General features: G+C 47.4%; 1 protein-coding gene across 2 annotated transcripts in view; it reads left to right on the forward strand.

Moving 5' to 3' along the window:
* The window catches only part of RANBP10 (RAN binding protein 10), a 67350-nt gene that overhangs the window by 28505 nt on the left and 17945 nt on the right, over positions 1-20900 (forward strand). Inside the window, exon 4 of one of the 2 annotated variants that reach the window (XM_068527681.1) lies at positions 19296-19463. The exons of the other annotated variant lie outside the window; for it this stretch is intronic. Within the exon in view, the coding sequence (XP_068383782.1) occupies positions 19296-19463 (168 nt within the window). The remainder of the gene's footprint in view (positions 1-19295; positions 19464-20900) is intronic. 2 annotated transcript variants of the gene reach the window in all.

The raw sequence follows: 20900 nt of genomic DNA on the forward strand, positions 1-20900 counted from the left end.
GGCGAGCGGGGGCCACTCTTCATCGCGGTGCGCGGGCCTCTCACTATCGCCGCCTCTTGTTGTGGAGCACGGGCTCCAGGCGCGCAGGCTCAGTAGTTGTGGCTCACGGGCCCAGTCGCTCCGCGGCATGTGGGATCTTCCCAGACCAGGGCTCGAATCCGTGTGCCCTGCATTGGCAGGCAGATTCTCAACCACTGCGCCACCAGGGAAGCCCCTGTTCGTTTTTATGGCTGAGTTTCAGGAGTGTTTTCAGCAGAGGCAAGATGTGATCATATTTGCTAGTTCAGGAGTGAACTAGTTTAAAAGAGGCCTTCTAGAAGGGGTCAAGGCTGGGCTGGGGCGCCTGGGTAGTAGGAACTGTGAGAGCTCAGGCATGTCAGGGAACTTCAGGAGGTGGTAGATTAATTTATCAGTGAATCCATCAGGGCCAGTTGGTCTTTTGGGGAGGATATTTTTTGGTGTCCTCTTCCTCTCTTGTTAGCTTGTTCAAGTAGCAGCTTTTTCTTGTGGCATTGCTTTTAGTATATTCTGCTTTGGCCATCTGGTTCTCTTAATGTATAGGAAAATGACTATATTAATATTACTGAAACCTAAAAACATCTTTGTGACTGATCTTTTAGATTAATTGAATCCATTTTGTTATTTATTAAAAAAAGAACAATCACTGTTATCAATCTGTTGCTTTCTTTTTTTTTAATATTAATTTATTTATTTATTTTGGGTGCGCCAGTTGTTAGTTGCGGCACATGGGATCTTCGATGTGGCATGCAGCCTTCTTAGTTGCGGCATGCGGACTCTTAGTTGCAGCATGCATGCAGGATCTAGTTACCCGACCAGGGATCGAATCCAGGCCCCCTGCATTGGGAGCATGGAGTCTTACCCACTGGACCACTAGGGAAGTAAGTCCGTTTCATACATATTTTAAAATTGAGATATAATTAACATACCATAAAATTCACTCCTTTAAAGTGTACAATTCCGTGGTTTTAATATAGTTACAAAGTTGTGCTACCATCACTACAGTCTAATTCCAGATTATTTTCATCATCCCAGAGAAAAACTCCATACCCATTAATAGTCATTCCTGGACTTTCCCTTCTTCTAGCCCCTGGAACCACTAATCTACTTTCTGTCTCCATGGATTTTCCTATTCTGGAGATTTCATATCAGTAGAATCATATAATATGTGGCCCTTTGTGACTGGCTTCTTTCAGTTAGCATAATGTTTTCGAGGTTCGTTTATGCTGTAGCATGCTTCAGAGCTTCATTCCTTCTTATGGCAGAATATTATTCTGTTGTATGGATATATCACATTTTGCTTATCCATGCATCTGTTGATGGTCATTTGGATTGTTTCCACCTTTTGGCTGTTACGATCGAGGCTGCTATAAACATTTGTGTACAAGTTTTTTTGTAGACATGTGTTTTCATTTCTCTTGACTGTATACCTAGGAGTAGAAATGCTCGGTCATATGGTAACACTGTTTAGTCATTTGAGGAACTGCCAGACTGTTTTCCATAGTGGCTGCCCCATTTTACATTCCCACTAGCAGTGTATGAGGGTTGATTTCTCCATATCTTTGCCAACACTTGTTATTATCTGATTTTTGATTATAGTCATCCTAGTGGGTGTGAAGTGGTATTTCATTGTGGTTTTCATTTCATTTCCCTGATGACTAATAATATCAAGCCTCTTTTCATGTGCTTATTGACCATTTGCCTATCTTCCTTGGAGAAATGTCTATTAATATCTTCTGCTTTTTTTTTTTTGGCCATGCTGCGTGGCTTGCCTATTTTTAAATTGGGTTATTTATCTTTTTATTATTGAGTTGTAAGAGTTCTTTATATGTTCAGGATACAAGTTTCTTGTCAGTTATATGATTTGCAAATCTTTTCCCCTATTCTTTTTTTTTATAATTTTTTAATTTTTTTATACAGCAGGTTCTTATTAGTCATCAGTTGTATACATGTCAATCCCAATCACCCAATTCATCACACCACCATCCCCTATTCTTTAGGTTGACTTTTTTTTTCTTTTTTCATATCTTTTCTATTATGGTTTATTTTAGGCTATTGAATATAGTTCCCTGTGCTATACAGTAGGACCTTGTTGTTTATCTATTTTATATATAGTAGTTTGTATCTGCTAATCCCAAAGTCCTAATTTATCCCTCCCCTTACCCCCCCCTTTCCCCTTTGGTAACTGTAAGTTTGTTCTTTATGTCTGTGACTCTGTTTCTGTTTTGTAAATAAATTCATTTGTATCATATTTTAGATTTCACATACACATGGTATCATACGGTATTTGTCTTTCTTTTTCTGACTTCACTTAGTATGATAATCTCTAGGTCCATCCATGTTACTGCAAATGGCATTATTTCGTTTTTTATGGCTGAGTAGTATTCCATTTTGTGTGTGTGTGTGTGTATATTAGGTTGTCTTTTCTTTTCTTTTATTTATTTATTTTTTTCAGCCACACTGAGGCATGTGGGATCTTAGTTCCCCGACCAGGGATCGAACCCGTGCCACCTGCAGTGGAAGTGCAGATTCTTAACCACTGGACTGCCAGGGAAGTCCCAGGTTGTCTTTTCTTGATATCTTTTGAAGCACAAAAGTTTTTAATTTTGATAAAGTCCAGTTTATCTATTTCTTTCTTTTGTTGCTCATGCTTTTGGTATCATATCTAAGAATCCTTTGCCAAATCCAAGGTCGTGAATATTAAATATGTTTTTTTCTAAGAGGTTCATAATTTTACTCTTTTTTTTTTTTTTTGGCCACACCACATGGCATGTGGGATCTTAGTTTCCCGATCAGGAATCGAACCTGTTCCCCGTGCAGTGGAAGTGGGGAGTCCTAACCACTGGACTGCCAGGGAATTCCCATTTTACTCTTCTATTTAGGTTTTTGATCCATTTTGAGTTAATTTTTAAAAAATTTATTTATTTATTTATTTATTTGGCTGAGCCAGGTCTTAGTTGCGGCACGCGAGATCTTCGTTGCCGTGTGTGGGATCTTTGTTGTGGCATGCGGGATCTTTAGTTGTGGCATGCAAGCTTCCTCTAGTTGCAGCAAGCGGGGGCTGCTCTTCGTTGTGGTGTGCAGGCTTCTCATCGCAGTGGCTTCTCTTGTTGTGGAGCACGGGCTCTAGGCGTGCGGGCTTCAGTAGTTGCAGCACGCGGGCTCAGTAGTTGTGGCTTGATTAGAACTTAAAGTTGCTGGGTGAAGTGGGTATGGAGGTAGTGGAGGCAGTTCTCACCTTCCTTGAGGAACCCAGCAGGCTCTCTGTTGCCTATGAATGGTTGATTGTGCTTTGCCAGGCCCTGAAAGTGCAGTTAAGGGGCAGCTGAAGAGCCCTCCAGGCAAGAGCACAGAACTTACTCCTCTGTCTCCACTCTTGTCTTTGAGCAGATCATGCCGCCAGAAACCCCAGTGTTTTGCTTAAGGTCCAATAGACAGTGAACCCGCTTGCCCCAAAATGAGGTTACCTTCCTGCAAAAACCAGATCCTCGTGTGTTCCCTGTCTCTGTTGACAGCCACTGTCTGCCTTGGCCCATAAGTGGGAGACCTCAGAGTAACTGTCATGCCCTCCCTTTCTCTCATCCCATGGTTCTGCTGCTTCCCAAGCATCTCTTTAATTTGGCCCCCTTCTCTATCCCTACTCCATTGGGCCTCCAGCCTCTACAGCTTCTCCATTGGGCTATTTCCATGGCCTCCTGATTAATCTCTTTACCTCAGGCCTCTGCTCTCCATTCCCTTTGTACACTCTGCCCCGTGCCTGCTTTGGACCTCTGACACCTCTGCCCACAGGACACAGGTGCTGTGGGCCCTGCTCAGCCTTTTCTGCCACCTCTGCCCTCCACACATGCTGCACACCAGCATATCTGTGTGGGACCCCAAACATCCTGCAGACATTTCCTACTCTGCCCCTTGGCAGATGTCCTTCTTGCCCTGGAGGTGTCCTTCTTGCTTGTGACCCCTCGTGCAGTCTTGCCTGACCCCTTCAGCCCTGATCATGTCTCTGATGACACTTGCCACCCTGCCCCATGTTATTCTTCTACATTTACCCAACCGTATCCTTGCTGGGTTGTGAACTCCTTGGGGCTGGACCACATCTTTTTATAGCAGCTCTCCCAGAGTGAGCACAGATGCCCTTGGGCTATGGGAGCAGGCCATTCCTGCATTTCCCTGTGCTTTGCCTCAGTGAAGTAGCTTCAGTAAGCCAAGTGTGTTTTGGAACCAGTGCCGAGTCAGGTCCCCCTGGCCTGCAACCTGCCTTGGGCTAGAAGCCTTCATTTGGAGCTCAGCCTCCCTGCACTGCCCTGTTGTGGCACTGATTGTGCATGGGGGCTCTGCCACTACCTTCATTCTGTAGGAGGAGTCACTGTCTCCCCTTTTCTGTATGTCGGGGCTCAGTGTTGTTGAACCAGCTACTGGCTCACTTTTGCTTGTGTGAGGAAAGACCCCTAGGGCTGTGGTTGGCTTCTCGAGCAGTATAGCTCAGTGGCCAAGAACATGGACTCTGGAGCCACACTGCATTTGCATCCTGGTAGCTGTGTTACCTAGAGCAAGCTACTTAACTGCTCTGGGTCTCAGTTTCCCCATGTGTAAAATGGATGCGATACTAGTACCTAACTCATATATGGGATGGGTATGGGGATTGAGTGCTTAAAGTGCTTAGAATAGTGCCTGATACAAAAAAGGGGTACCCAAATTTTAGCTTATGTTGTTATTGAGAAAGGTTTTTTTTTTTTTAATAAATGTATGTATGTATGTATATATTTATTTATTTTTGGCTGCGTCGGGTCTTCGTTGCTGCGCGTGGGCTTTCTGTAGTTGTGACGAGTGGGGGCTACTCTTCGTTGTGGTGCGCAGGCTTCTCATTGTGGTGGCTTCTCTTGTTGCGGAGCACCGGCTCTAGGCACGCGGACTTCAGTAATTGTGGCATGTGGGCTCAGTAGTTGTGGCACGTGGGTTCTAGAGCTCAGGCTCAGTAGTTGTGACACATGGGCTTAGTTGCTCCACGGCATGTGGAATCTTCCCGGACCAGGAATTGAACCCGTGTCGCCTGCATTGGCAGGCGAATTCTTAATCATTGTGCCACCAGGGAAGTCCCCAGGAAGGTTTTTTTTTTTTTCTCCTACCTGAGGAAGAAAGTACCTATACATTTAAAGTTCTTTTATGGGTGTTTGTGTATCAGAGTGGAGTTAGGTGTAATCTGAACTACATTTTCTCTCCAGTGCTGTGTTTTCTGTATTTGAGTAGGCATGTTTAGTACATTAGCTGGAGGTGAATTATGGAGGATGAAGATGGAATAGCAACCAAAGTCAGGATGTTGATTTTTTGAGTGTTTTCTTATAGGTTTTCCTGTACTGGCTCAGCAAGCACATCTTTGCCTTTAGGGCTGTCAGGAGTAGAGGGTAGCCATGCCAGGGGTCTCACTTGGCCCTGGGAGCAGGTGGTAACAGGGAGTGCTTCTCGTATGAGGCCGTGTGCTCAGTTTTTCCCGGGAACATATGGGCATGTTGTAGCTTGCATGGTCAGAGGTTTCTGTTGAAAGATGTGGAAGTGTTGATGTTTATCTTTTTTTTTTTTTAAATAAATTTATTTATTTATTTATTTATGGCTGTGTTGGGCCTTCGTTTCTGTGTGAGGGCTTTCTCTAGTTGTGGCGAGCGGGGGCCACTCTTCATCGCTGTGCGCGGGCCTCTCACTGTCACGGCCTCTTCTGTTGCGGAGCACAGGCTCCAGACACACAGACCCAGCAGTTGTGGCTCACGGGCCCAGTCGCTCCGCGGCACGCGGGATCCTCCCAGACCAGGGCTCGAACCCGTGTCGCCTGCATTGGCAGGCGGACTCTCAACCACTGCACCACCAGGGAAGCCCGATGTTTATCTTTTATAAAGTGTTTTTGGCCTCCTTAAGTATGAACCAAGGAACAGGTGTGGCCCAAAATAAGAATGTCAGAACCCTTGGCTAAATGGCTTTGCAGCCAGGAAGGATGATCTGCAGGCAGGTGAGTGTACCTGCAGCCCCACCCTTCAGTTGTTGAGCTGGCAGCAAACCGCATGGGCTGGCATCCCTGGATTGGAGAAGCAGGAAGAAAGTCGGGGTGTGGATATAGGGGGATTTGGGCTTCTCCCAAGCTCGGGTGCTTTGAAGGGGGCAAGGATAGAACAGATCTTCCTTCTGTGTCTTGTATGTCAGACAGAGCCAGGGAGACTCAGGCTGTGTTGATAGGCGGCCTCATCCGCATCAGAGCTGGACAGCTGATAGTTTCCTCCTTGCCATTTCCTTGGAGGAGGCAGCTGTTCTCTTGGGTAGCATCTATTACCTTAATTACTACAACCCCTCAAAGGAGAACCCAGGCCCATTGAGGCATCCTTTCCTTGAACTGTTGGAAAAGAAGCAGCTGGAAGAACCACAGCTGGGGATTGGGGATGGGGGGGCATATCTTCTGAAGCAAATGGCACCTGGCAGCTGGGCCTCAGTGGGGGGTGAGAGGGGAGGGTGTAGTTGTAGGGCAAAGAGGGGTGGCAGGGCAACTGTCTGCTTTCATTCCACATGAGGTCATGATCAAGTGAGCATCTTTTCCTCTCCCTGGAGCTGACCTTATTAAGACTGTTACCTTACTAACAGAGTGGCCTATTAGGAGCACACCCATGGGAGTGTTTGTGTCCTAATCCCTGTGGCTGGGGCCTGCTTCTACTGGGTGGGACACATTTTGCAAACAGCTGATATTTCATATCTGCGTGTGCCATGGGAAAGGAACAGCAGATAGCAGAGATCAGGGCAGAGCACTGAGGGTCCATGCCAGGTTCATGAGGGCAGAGGCTAGCTCCTGTCGGTGTGGCGATAAATAACTGAGTGCTGGATATCCTTCCTCTCTATCCTCCTAAGGATATGCAGAATAAGATGTCTGCTCAGAGCAAATACCAATAGCAGGTGGCTTTGTGCAGCAGATGTCTTAGCGCTTACTGGCACGTAAGTGGGCTTCCAGTAGTCTGGAAGTGCTGTTTGTCTGTACCCACCAAATGGGGACTGCTTCTGTCCCACTCCATGTGGGCTGAGACCCTTGTTCCCCACAGCTGATGAGCCCCCTTCGTATTCATCATTGACCACCACCTCTCTTTGGAGCATCTTTCACCCTAGGATCTACGTTGCTTCACAGGGGTCTGCCGTGGGGCTGCTCAGTCCCTCCGTGAGGGAAGTCGTGCTTCTCTCCAGCTGAGTGGGTTGAATCATCAGGGCGCCACTGGGCATCTGGGTGTACCTCCTCCTAATCCCGGCAGTGTGCCTGGGAATAGGCCTCAGCAACCCTGGCTTGATTGTAGGCACTGTACAAGCCTCCCAAGTGAGTACTCCCTGAGGCTGGTGAAGGGAAGAAGCTGACTGGTGATGGTCCTGAGTTCACGCCTATAAGGTACCTTGAGGCAGCCCTCCCTGGAAAAGGGGGGCAGCCAGGAGATTCCCTGAAGCCACTGGAACAGCTGCCCAGGACCAGGGCTGTGGGAAGATTGGTTGGGGTTTATGCGCTTGGTGCTGCCCAGCCCCTTGTTGCCTTTCTCATTCTGTTCTTTCTCTGAAATGTCCTTGGGAAATGACCGGGTGGGAGTGGAGGGATAGAAACCCAGAGGCCTTGTAGCTCTGGCAGCAGGTGCTACTGGGCAGTCCAGGCAGAGGGTGGTTTGGTAGTTGGGCCCAAGGGCCAGGTAGCTGGTCAAAACTCCTGGTGGTTCACATGGGGGTTAATGGTTTGTGCCACAGGACCCTCCCCAGTCCCTACTGTGGAGCTTGTTTCATGTAAGAGACCCTCTGTTTCCCTGCTGCTCCTCTGTGGGCCAGCAGTGCCCTTGGCCCTGTGGCCAGTTAAGCCTGTGGTCCTTTTCCTTGGGCCTTTCTTACCTCACCCACAGGGAGAGCTGTATTACCACAGTGTATCAGGGCTGCTTGGCAGCCTTTTGAAATGAGGCAGCTAAGATAACAAATAAGTTATTATTCCTGGGCCTGGGGATTTCTTGTCTACAGTATCCTGTTTTCTTCTTCCAGATACTAGCTCCTACCTCTCTGTAGCACAGAGGTAAAATTTTGGATTTAAGGCTGTGTTTTTCAGGTTAAGTTAAGTCCTTTGAGATAAGAGGTTTCATCAACAGCAGAAGAGCCAGTTCTGAAACCTGAGATTGTCAGTCTCTGAAAACAGAGATTATCAAGTGTCGTCTGGTGTGGCTGGAGGCTAGGGCCACGTGAGGGTGGAGCTGAGTGGGGACCAGTTACTGCTCAACCTCTTGTTGCCTCCTTGAGGGAGTCTGTATCTAGGGGTCCTGGAAATACTGGACTACCACACTAGGCCTTCTTTTGGGAAGGGTTTTATGCATGCCCATTTCTCAGGATCTGGCAGTATGTGCAGAAAGTCACAGGCTCCTACATTACCAGGGGTCATCTGTCCATTAGCTTTCCCCAGAAGTTCGAAAGGACCTTAGTGGAAATAAGGACAAGCCAAACCCAATCCCAGGGGAGAGATACCAAGGCCTGGGAGCTGAGGTTGTACCTCATTTTAGTGGGACAGTTCACCCCTTTCCTTAGCCTGATTCAGCATGGATGACAGACCCAGCCTGTCCTCTGGGAGCCTGAGGCGTTGACAGGTAGCCCTGCCAAATGTGCCAGATGCCACTTGAGCCGTCTTAGCCAGACCCAACAAGACCCACCCTGGATGCCCCTGGGCCTCTCCTGGCAATCAGGTATCTATTTCTGTCAGGGTTGGGGAGGAATATGACCTGTAGAAGCCCCCTTTATATGCAGGTGCTGGCTGTACAGTCCCTCACCCTGCGCATGGCTTCAGGCTGACATCTGTCTCAGCGTAGGGCCTGGGTGCCCCTATGAGGGCAGGCTCTACCTGGTGTCACAGCTATCTGCAGAGATAGCCTTTTTCTCCTGTCCTCTTTGCCTTGGCTTTCATGTTGAACTACCATAAAGAGAAGACCCTCCAGGGCACCCCTGGCCCCTTTGGCCTGGAGCTGCCAGAAGCATCACCTTAGGCTTATGTTGGTCCTGTTCCTTGGTCCCAAGGTTCCTAGAACTTGGGGTAACAGTCTTGTGAGTACTATGACGGGACTTCCTGATGCCACCACACGGAGTTTGCTGAATGAGAATCTCTTTTGCTTTCCCATTATCCACTGTCGAGCTGCTCCAGGCTGTGGGTCCTATCAGATTTTTTAAGATATTTGAGGTTATTGGGAAAACATTTGTCTGATGGATTTCCAGGGAGTGGTGACTCTGAGTGAGTGCATCCTTGAGAAGCAGCCCTGCCATGAGGTCTCCTATGACATATGTGCTCTCTCCACAGCAACCCCAGGTTTAGGAAGCACCCTAGCTAAGCCAGCCCAGCGCCTTCCCTGCATAGCCAGCCCCATGAATGACATGGCTGTTGAACTCTGCCGACTGCTCCGAGGGCCAGGTGACCTCCCCAGGAAACTGGGGACAAGTAAGAGTGGAACAGGCCTAGGGCTGCCATTGGTGGGCTGTTAGTTAGGAAAGCCAGCTCCACCCCGCTCGCTCCCTCAGGAAAGAAAGGAGCAGGAAGTCTGAAGTGCCCAGGCTTGACCATGGAGCTGGTGTTAGAGACAGAGAGGCCAGGGAAACTTGCCAGGGAGTGCCTCCTGTAGGCTGGTGTTCCATGTCCATTCTCATTTAATCTTCCCACCAACCCTGAAAGAGTTCAGCCAAGGGAACTCAGAGGGCTAAGAAGTGACAGAATTGGGATTCAAACCCAAGTCTTTCTGATCCCGAAGTCCAGTGATGATCAGGATCCATTTCTTGGGGAGAGATGGCTGATGTGGTGGCATGGGGACCAGAGCTTAGGCTAGTTTGTGAGGCCTGAGCTGGACCCTGTGTGCTGGTCAGTTGCGGGCCAGGACTAGAACCTAGTGGACAGGCACAGCACCAGCCCCCTTCCAGGTTTCTGTGCTAATGCGCTGATGATGTGGAAATCTTTCTACTCAGAAGTAGGAGTCCTCTCCATTCCTAGTTCCCCTGGGACTGAGGCCCTTGACGTGTCCTGCCAGATGGGAGTGGCATGGGGCAACTCTTGGAGCAATCATGCTGGAGTCCCTGGCACCCCTATAGAGAGTTTCCCACCTTGAGGACACTGTAACCAGGGATGGCATCTGGGAGTGCCAAGATGATGAGCCATTTCCTCAGCCACCCCCATACTTCTGTGATTGGGAGTTCCCCTCTGAGTGATGATGGAGGGGGAAGTGGGTGGTGCCAGAGCATCTGAACTGGGCACTTGGGGCCTCCTGGCCTGAAGCCTCCTGGCGTGGCTTCTCCTTGCGTCACTGGCGTCTGATAGGTGTCTGATGTGGCAGGGATAGGCTTTTCTATGTGGGCACCAGGCTGGCTATCCATCCATTCTCTCTGGGAGTGACAGGCCTTATTGTCTTTGGAGAGGGAAGAATGGTTAGTTGGGTGGCACTCTCTGTCACAGTGTTGTCCCTATCGTGCAGCACCAGCCATCCTTTGACCCAGAGCCTCCTGGACCTGTCTCCCTACAGGGCCTGATAGCTGTGCAGGGCAGCTGAGCCCCCTCGTTTTCTTCTGGCCCTCACATCCCACTGTCCTCTGAGACAGCTGGCTCTGGCCCTGTGGTGAGGGTGATAACTCTAATTCCTATGCATGTCACCCCAGCTTCACACCAGGCCCATCCAGGGATGGGTGACTGCTTATCCTGCCAGGGCTCACGCTTAGAAAGTTGCTGACTTTGACTGCAGGGCAGGAATAGGGGGTTGGAGGAGGTCCTGTCCTGAAGCTGAGGGTGGTGGTAGGGCTGGAGGGGAGACTTACCCAGGCAGAGGTACGGGAAAGACCATAGTTGCTAGACTCTTAATGAGAAGGAGGGCTAAGAACCATCGATTCTTCTAGAGCTGGCAGGGATATTTGCATCACCTGCCCTGTTTCATAGATGAGGAAACTGAGACCAGAGAAGTTAAATGACTTTCCCAAGGATAGAGCCAGGTCTGCAGCCTCTTTCAAAGGCCTGGAAGTGCCTTCGCTATTAGTCTGTATAAAAGGGGGCATGATGCAGGCAGATTGCTCTAACTGCTTTACTTTGCTTGAAAAGAAAAATCACGATAACAAAACTCACAGTCAAGCCCAGGATTGCCCATGGGTGGTGTGTCAGCATGGTCTGACCCCAGTGTCTTGTACTTCAGGCTTCCTGCCAGCCCTTGACCCATTTCCCTTTTCATTTCAACGTACATTTCTTGAGCACCTACTGTGGGCCACGTGTTATGCAAGGTAAAGAAAAAGATGCTTGGATGTGGCCCCTTTAGTCAGAGAACTTCGGTTGCTTCAAGGTAGAGAATCCCATCTCTAACCAACTCGGTCAGCCAGACCTCAGGGCAAGCAGAGGAGCCAAGTCTTAGGGACTCAAATCCTGTCTGGGACTTTTCTTTCTGTCTCTGTCCCTGTCTTTTGTCTCTGCTTTCTGTTTATTAGCTTTAGTCTGTCAAACTGGCTTTCTACATGAAGTTGGAACAATGACAGCACAGAGCTTTGAGACCCGCTCTCCTCCCAGCTCCCTTGTACAAAAATTCCGGGAAGATCTCTTACTGGTCCAGCTTGGGTCAGGCAGGAGGCTAACTAGGATTAGCATTCCCCACCGAAGCCACAGGGTTGGCACAGGGAAGGAGCTACTTCTTAAGAAAAGGAGTGCTATCCCCCAGTGAAGGGGAGCTGGCAGACAAATCCTGGCACTCCTTGTTCCCCTTTCCTGCTGTTTGTTCTTGCAGCCCTGGGGGACTTGTGCCCAGTCCTTTCTCAAAAGTTGATGGAACCCAGCCAGTTACCTACAGGGAGTAGTACTGGTCAGGTGACCAAGCCTAGGGTCCAGAAGCCTTGTAGGGGTTACCTGAAGTTTGTTCTGATGGAGCCCAGTCTTGAGGAGCTCATGCTGTTCTACCTTTAAAGCATCTTCCTCTTCCCTACAATTGGTTGGGGCCACCCCAGGAAGAAGGAGGTTTTGTCTTCACCCTCATGGGTACCTGCTTGGAGCTTACTTGAATGTTCCTCAGAAGATAGGAGACCCGGCGACTTCCCTGGCGGTCCAGTGGTTAAGACTCTGCGCTTCCACTGCAGGGGATGCGGGTTTCATCCCCGGTCGGGGAACTAAAGATCCCACAAGCCGCGTGGCCTGGCCAAAAAAAAAAAAGAAGATAGGAGACCCAAGCTTCTGAGATTGTAATCTGCAGGACCACAGGCCTTTGTGGAGCCTCTCAGTGCCTCAGCTTCCTCAGCCCTCAGATGGGGATTACCATACTTACTGATTGGTTTGGAGTCTTGGAGTGTTTCTTACAAGTAGACACCTAGGGCCCTTTGACAATGATGTCTGATTGCTCCCCTTTCATTTTGTAGAGAAGGGAACCAAGGTCTGAGGAGGTGAGTGATTGCCCAGGGCCTACCATCTTGGAGAGACAGTGCTATGTCCAGGACCAGACTGCAGGGGCCCTTCAGGTCACACTGGCTACCCTGGCACCCAGGACTACAGTGTTTCTTTCTAACAGAGGCCAAACCCCCCTCCTTAGCCTGAGACTGACAACAAGAAACAGACTCACTGCAGAATGTGCAACAGCAGTTAGGCCTTGGCCTTGTAGTTTTTCTTCTGTCTGCCCGATTCCTCAAGAATGGCTGTGGTAGTACCAGCTTCTGTCTGCTATACAGCTTCTCAAGCCCTGTGGAGAAGGTTCATTGAGGGCGGGGTAACTGAATCCATTTAGAGTAACTTTATGCCCTTTAACATGTCCTCATCTATTTTGGGCTTCGGGTGCCTTTCTCTTGTGTTTGTTCTGCCCTTTCTAGTCCTTGACTAGCCTGAATTTTTCTACCAGAGGAAAAACAGAAAGCCGTTGTATGAGGACAACACATAGGAAAATCCTCCAGTGACTTCATTTTAAGTTTTCTGTCCACACCACTGTTTGTTTAGTGAGTGTTCCCATGGCAGCCCTGTCACATCTGGGATGAGCCACAGTCATCTCACCTGCCTCGTATTGCCACCCAACTGCTTAGCTGTCTAATAAGACGTCTCAAACTTAACGTGTCCTAAAGATCTCTTCCTTCTGCCCATCTTCCCTGTCTCTTAGTAAATGGTACCACCATCCACCCATTTGCCCGGACAAAAACCTGGGAGTCATCCTTACTTCCCCTCATACTATCAGTGCCCACATCCAGCAAACCCTGTCACCTCTGCTCCCAGTCTTTCCTAAGTCTCACTCAGCTCCAGCCCCACTGGCTCTGTTTCTCAGACATGCTGAGCTCATTCCCTTTACCCCAAAAGTTCTTCCTTCTGATTCTCTCATCAAGCAGACCTCTGCTCAGGGGTCAGCCCTCAGCGAGGACTAACTTGACTACTCCATCCTGGTCAGTCCTCATCCCCAGTCCCACTTCCAGCCTATCATCTGGCTTTGTTTTCTTCAGAGCACATTTCCTCTACCAGGTGTTTTCTTGTTTGCTTATTGATTTACTTATATATTAATGTCTTCTCTGCTCCTTTCACACCACCCATCACCCTCACTTTGTCAACTCCATGGAGTAGGCCTTTATTAACTAATTGATAACAGTTGGATGATGCATGTTCTTTCCAGAGGATGGGAAAGTAGCACAGAGGTCTTTTTTTTTAAAATTTATTCATTTTATTTACTTATTTTTGTCTGAATTGGGTCTTCGTTGCTACGGGCGGGCTTCTCATTGTGGTAGTGCACAGGCTCAGCTGCTCCACGGCATGTGGGATCTTCCCGGACCAGGGCTCGAACCCATGTCCCCTGCATTGGCAGGCAGATTCTTAACCACTGTGCCACCAGGGAAGTCCAGCACAGAGGTCTTAAACCAAGCTGCTGCTGCTGCTGCTGCAGCCACTGTTACTAAATGAGCTGTATAATAACATTCTGTTTTTAACCTAAGCTACCTTTCAAACACATACATATACACCTTATACACACACACAGGCTCTTAATTGTGTTTGGAAAAAATATTGGCTATGAAATGATAGCTTCAATTGAAGATACATTACAGCTCTGTGATTTTCTTTGAAAAGCTTTTAACTTCATAGCACTTTGACGAGCAAGAGACAAGTAGCTGAGGTGTTGCGTCTCTGCACTGATCATTCCAGATGCTCAGAAACTTCTTCTATAGCCATAGTGGACTGTATTAGTTTCCTATTGCTGCTGTAACAATAGTAGTGGCTTAAAGTGATCATTTTACAGTTCTGGAGGACAGAAGTCCTAAAATCAAGGTGTCAGCAGGGTAGTAGTCTTTCTGGAGGCTCTTGGGGAGAATCCATTTCCTTGCCCTTTTTAGCTTCTATAGTCCACCTACATTCCTTGATTTATGGCCCCCATCGTCCATCTTCAAAGCCAGCAGTGTAATAGCATCTTCCATTCTTTCTCTGCTTCCACCATCACATCACCTTTTCTGACTTGACTCTTCTGCCTCTCTCTTACAAGTAGCCCTGTAATTGCATTATCCTACCCTCCCTGCCCCCAGATAATCCAGGATAATCTCCCCATTTCAAGAGCCTTGACTTAATCACTTCTGCAAAATCTTTATTACCATGCAAGGTAGCATATTTCACAGGTTCTAGAGATTAGGACCTGGACATCTTTGGGAGGCCTTATTCAGTGTGTCACAGGGACTATGAATTTTCTTCCTCTGGGCAAATCTATATAATTGATAAATCATTTGGAAATTGAAGAAAAACAAAACAAAACAGGAAAATGTATCTATTTTTCAGCCAAACTGAGGTGATGGTGAGTCCTGAATTGACTCTAAATAAATATTTTGGTTTTTTATTGAGTTCCTTAGTTTTTTTAAATTTTAAATCCATATTTATAGCTTGAGTAGCTTGAGTTAAAAATCCAAAAATTCTATGGTAAGTTTGTCAAAATAATTGTATAGTTTATTTTTGAAGAAAAGTATTCAAAAATACTTTAATTTTTATTTTAGGTCTTTGAAAATGTAAGCATCTGTTGTTTTGGTGATCATTATTGAGCAGCTCTCATACACTGAGACAAAAATAGCTCCCAGATATCCTTGAGTCACTGACCAAGTTGGAAACAGTTCTTCCGGAAGATTTCTCTAGCTTTAATAAATCAAATGGCCACATTTGTATTAGTTTTTTAAGAGTACCTACTGCTTTAAAAAAAAAAAAAAAAGTACCTACTGCTTCAATTGGAGAAAGCTAAAAAAAAAACCTTCCAGTGTGTGTCTTCTACCTTCTAGACAGTAAAATCTGCATAAAAGGTCTGTCACACAGGATCATCCTTGTGTGAGAAAGAAGTGGGCTGGAACTAGTCACTACACACAAACACACATGTATATGCACACACCTGTGTCACCTCTCAGACTTCTGATGGTGGGGGTTGGGGGAAGGGTTAGGAAGCGGTGAGTGAGACAGGGACAGTCCCAGGAACAGTGACTGGTGATTGGAGAGGCTCAGCAGGAACCGGAATTGATCAAGGATGTGAGCAGTATGCTAGGGGAGGACCAAAGAATGTTACGGAAATCTTCAAGGGGCAAGCATTGGCAAACCCTGACGCACTGGCCAAAGGGAGGAGCCAGTGAGCATCTGTCAGCAGCTGTGGACATAGTTCTGAGAGGAACCATAGGAACAGCAAGCAGTCTGTCTACAAGGATTCTTTGGGGACGGCTAGAATGGGCAGTGGCTTTGTTGGACAGTCTTCCCCCACAGCCACATGGCCTCAGGAGGTGGTAAGCAGTGGACTTGGCTTTAGGGAAGGCTGTGCTGGTCAAGCAGCATTGAGAGAGCCCCACCGCCATCCCTGGCATCCCAGGCCACTGGAGCAGAAGTTTGGGTTTCTAGCAGCTGCAGGGCACTGTAGCAGAATAGCCCATCTTGGGAGACTCCATGCCGAGAACTCAGGCCTCTGGCCTGAAGTCTGGTGCTTCTGGCTTTCTCTGAATTGCACATATGTTCTTTGTATGTGGGAAGTGGGGCTTCTTGCTTAGGAACCCTTTCCCAGTGGGCACTGTAATCTTCACAAAAGCTACCAGAACTAATTGGTGAGTTTGACAAGGATGCAGGATACCAGATGAATATATAAAAACTCAAATATGTGTGTGTTTAATAGCTTTATTGAGATAAAATTTACATACCATAAAATCTACTCTTTTAAAGTGTACAGTTCAGTGGTTTTTAACATGTTTACAGAGGTGTGCAACCATTATCATAATCTAATTTTATTTATTTATTTATTTATTTTTAAAAAATAGAACCTATTCTTTGACCCTCAAGGATGCCCCACTTTCTGTACTCTTTTTTTTAAAAATAAATTTATTTTATTTACTTATTTATTTATTTTGGCTGCTTTTGTTCTCTGTTGCTGTGCGCAGCCCTCCTCAGTTGCGGCAAGTGGGGGCCACTCCTCGTTGTGGTGCGTGGGCTTCTCACTGCAGTGGCTTCTCTTGTTGCGGAGCACAGGCTCCAGGCACGTGGGCTTCAGTAGTTGTGGCACAGGCTCAGTGGTTGTGGCTCACGGGCTCTAGAGCGCAGGCTCAGTAGTTGTGGTGCACAGGCCTAGTTGCTCCGCAGCACGGAGCATAATCTAATTTTAGCCCCATAATCTAATTTTAGAACATTTTTATCACTCCAGAAAGAAACCTTGACCCCATCCTCCCACCCCCAAAATCAATTATATTTTGATATAATACCAAGAAACAATTAGAAAATAAAATTTTAAATAATATAATAAGGGCTTCCCTGGTGGTGCAGTGGTTGAGAATCCGTCTGCCAATGCAGGGGACATGGGTTCGAGTCCGGTCCGGGAAGATCCCACATGCCACGGAGCAACTAAGCCTGTGAGCCACAACTACTGAGCCCACGTGCCACAACTACTGAAGCCTGTTCACCTAGAGCCCGTGCTCTGCAGCAAGAGAAGCCACTGCAATGAGAAGCCCACACACAGCAACAAAGAGTAGCCCCGCTCTCCACAACTAGCTGCATGCAGCAATGAAGACCCAACACAGCCAAAAATACATAAATAAAATAAATAAATTTTTAAAAGTTCAGTGTTATTATTAAATATATATATATATAATATTGAAAGTGAAATACTTAGAAATAAATTTGTTAAAAATCTGTTGAGAGAAATTAAAGAAGACCTAAATAAATGGAGAGGTATACCATGTTCATGGATTTGAATAATCAATATTATTAAGCTATCTATTCTCTCCAAATTGATCTGTAGATTCAACACAATCCCAATCAAAATCCCAGCAAGAAATCAACTATACACCAATAAAAAAAAATAATTAAAAAAATGATAAAGAAAAAGAAATCCCAGCAGGCCTTTGAGAGATACTGTTAAGAAAATGAAAAAGACAAGCCACAGACTGTGAGAAAATATTTGTAAAACACATTTTGTATCCAAAATATATCTATAACCTTATAACTCAGTAAGATATACAACCCGATTTTTATTTAAAATGGGTTAAAAATTTGAATAGACAATTCAATAATTTTCTAATAAACTGATGGTAAATAAGTATATGAAAAGATGCTCAACATCCTTGGACATTGGGGAAATGCAAATTAAAGCCCCTACATACCTACTAAAATGTCTAAGAGAAGAAGAGAAAACCAGAACAACTGACAGTAACAAGTGCTGGTGAGATTGTGAACTCATACATTGCTGGTGGGAATGCAAAACAGTACAGCTACTTTGGAAAACAGTTTGGCAGTTTGTTATCAAGTAAAAGATATACTTATCTTGTGACCTGGCAGTACCACTTCTTAGTATTTACTTAAGAGAAATGAAAACATATGTCTGCACAAAGACCTATATACAAATATTTATTGGCTTTATTCATAATAGCAAAAAATTAGAAACAACTATATGTCATCAGCTAGGGAACGGACAAACTGTGGTATGTCCATACAATGGAGTACTACTCAGCAATAAAAGAAGCAAAATACTGGCACACCTAACAATGTGGATGAGTCTCAAACACGTTATGCTAAGTGAAAGATGCCAGACACAAGAAACTCCATATTCTGTGATTCTATTTATATGACATTCTGTAAAAGGCAGAACCATAGGAACAAATCAGACCAGTGTTGCCAAAGACTTGGGGGTGCGTGGAGTGGAATTGACTGCAAAGAGGCATGAGGGAAAACTTTTTGGAGTGATGGGAATGTTCTATATCTTGATCGTGGTGGTGGTAACATTTGTTAAAACTTGTTGAACTATCAATTAAAAAGGAAGACTCTTATTACATGTAAATTATACTTAAGTTAAAAAAAACATTAAAAGAACAACCACCATGGGACTTCCCTGGTGGCACAGTGATTAGGAATCCGCCTGCCAGTGCAGGGGACAGGGGTTCGAGCCCTGGTCTGGGAAGATCCCACATGCTGTGGAGCAACTAAGCCCGTGTGCCACAACTACTGAGCCTGCGCTCTAGAGCCCATGAGCCGCAACTACTGGGCCTGCGTGCCACAACTACTGAAGCCCGCACACCTAGAGCCCGTGCTCCACAACAAAGAGAAGCCATCAGGGGCTTCCCTGGTGGTGCAGTGGTTAAGAATCCACCTACCAATGCAGGGGACACGGGTTCGATCCCTGGTCCAGGAAGATCCCACATACCACGGAGCAGCTAAGCCCGTGTGCCACCACTACTGAGCCTGCGCTCTAGAGCCCACGAGCCACAACTGCTGAACCCGCACACCCCAACTACTGAAGTCCCTGCGCCAAGAACCCGTTGCTCCTCAACAAGAGAAGCCACCGCAATGAGAAGCCTGCGCAGCTCAATGTAGAGTAGCCCCCGCTCGCCGCAACGAGAGAAAGCCCGCACGCAGCAACGAAGACCCAGTACAGCCAGAAATAAATAAATAAGATAAATAAATTAAAAAAAAGAAAAACAACAACCATGATACACCTCAGAGTTCAGTTCAAGCCTCTTCTCCTTCATGAGGCTTTCCCCAACTACCTCCTTGTTTCATGGCCCTCTGATAAGTCCCTTCCAGGGCACTCATGGTTTTGGTTCCTATCAACCACAGCTTGGGCTCCTTCTTCAGTAGGGCTGCCTCAACTCCTCAGGGCAGTGACTTGCTGAACTCACTGCTCATTTAGCATAGCCAGACCCTGCCCACAGCTGGCTCTGTGCGAGGCCAGGAGTGCTGGTGAGGTGGTAGCAGGCTAGGGAGAGGAGCTCAGACCTGGGTGGGCTTCTGTGACTGTCTTGTTTTTCTCTCAAGTACCTCACCTCAGCTCTTGCTCTCTTTTCCCCCACAGGTTGGGATAAACATTCCTATGGTTACCATGGTGATGATGGGCATTCCTTCTGTTCCTCGGGGACTGGCCAGCCCTATGGTCCCACATTCACTACAGGAGACGTGATTGGCTGCTGCGTCAACCTCATCAATGGCACTTGCTTCTACACCAAGAATGGCCACAGCCTTGGTGGGTACATAGGGGACCTTGGAGGGTCTGCCCTGTGGAGCCACTTTGGTTGGTGAGAGGCTTTTAAGCCAAAGCAGTGTTGTAGATCCTCTGCTGAGCTCAGGGCAACTGCAGCCATTTCCTAGCATCAGAGCCCTGCAAGGGGAACGGAGGGTATAGAAGTGGTCCCTTTGTTAATCCATCCAATTCAGCAGCATTTATTGAGCCTGGGTCAGTGCTGAGAGAGCAGCAATGTCGTGGTCATGCTCCTGGCCTGTGTGACACTCGTTGGAGCGAGGTTTAGGGTCAATGAGAAGTTTGAGGGGCCCTAGTACCTGCTTGACAGTGGTAGTGATTTGTATGCCTGTCGCCTGGGCCCAGACTTTCTCTGGCCCTTCTGCAGGGCACTGGTTGCTATGGAGCAACAGTGAGGGCTGCTCTAGTACAGGAGGTAAACAGGCTGGAGTCAGATGGGGTCAGGTCTTTTCTGGCCTGTTTGTGGTTAATAGACAGCAACCTGGACAGAGTTATATTGAAAAAGTCCCTTTGGTTAAACTGAGAAGGAGGGACTGATTGGAGTAAGGGCTGAGGAAGAGGCAGGTGGCATGAGCCGTGGCTGTGGTGATGGGTGCAGGCAGTGGAGAACAGGCCTGCAAAGGCCTAGGGGTGCCGCAGCGGGGCTTAGTGATAGATGGGGTGCACTGGAAAGAAGGGAACATGGTAAGGTGGCTGGATTAGTTGTGCTGTCAACTAGGATCAGAAACCCAGGAGAAGCGGCAGTCCTTGGAAGGTCTTGAGAACTCTGGAGGATACCTTGAAGAGTAGTCCTGTACACATTTAGGAATTTAGGATTAGAAACTAAGAGAGAGAGGAACTTTGGCTATTCTGACACCTTGCCCTAGTAGGGCTGACTGCTATTTGGCCCTTGAGTGAGTGGAACCCATGGCCAAAGTGGCCCTGAGGTGGTACCTAACTGCTGGGCCGGCCTGCCTGGGTTTGCAGAGGTCTCTAATCTGGCAGAACCCTATCAGCCAGGTTGACCACAGGCCTTGCCAGGAAAGGGAGTTGGGCATTTTACTTCGAACCCAACTTGTAGGAGGCTCACTTCCCCTGGTTTGCGGGGCAGTCAAAAGGTGGCTGCCACTCCCCACATCCCTCTGTGGCTTCTCCAGGAGATGAGCCCGGGCAAAATCAGGGGACCTGAGTGGAAATGGGGTTTACTTGCGGCTGGGGCTGAGCGAGCAGGAGCCAGCATTCCTCAACAGGGCAGTCAGATGCCACAGCCTAGAATGGGCAGCCAAGAACATAGCACAGACGATGCAGAGCTGACCCAGGTGCACGTCCGGAGAAACTCTCCCCTGAAATCCATGGCCACCTAGCTGCAGTTGCTGGTATCCAGCCTGTGAGGAGCTAGCTGCTGGAGGGCAAGGCCAAGGTCTCAAGATGACTCCTCATTCC

This window comes from Eschrichtius robustus, chromosome 19 (assembly GCF_028021215.1).
Source record: "Eschrichtius robustus isolate mEscRob2 chromosome 19, mEscRob2.pri, whole genome shotgun sequence".
Taxonomy (NCBI): domain Eukaryota; kingdom Metazoa; phylum Chordata; class Mammalia; order Artiodactyla; family Eschrichtiidae; genus Eschrichtius; species Eschrichtius robustus.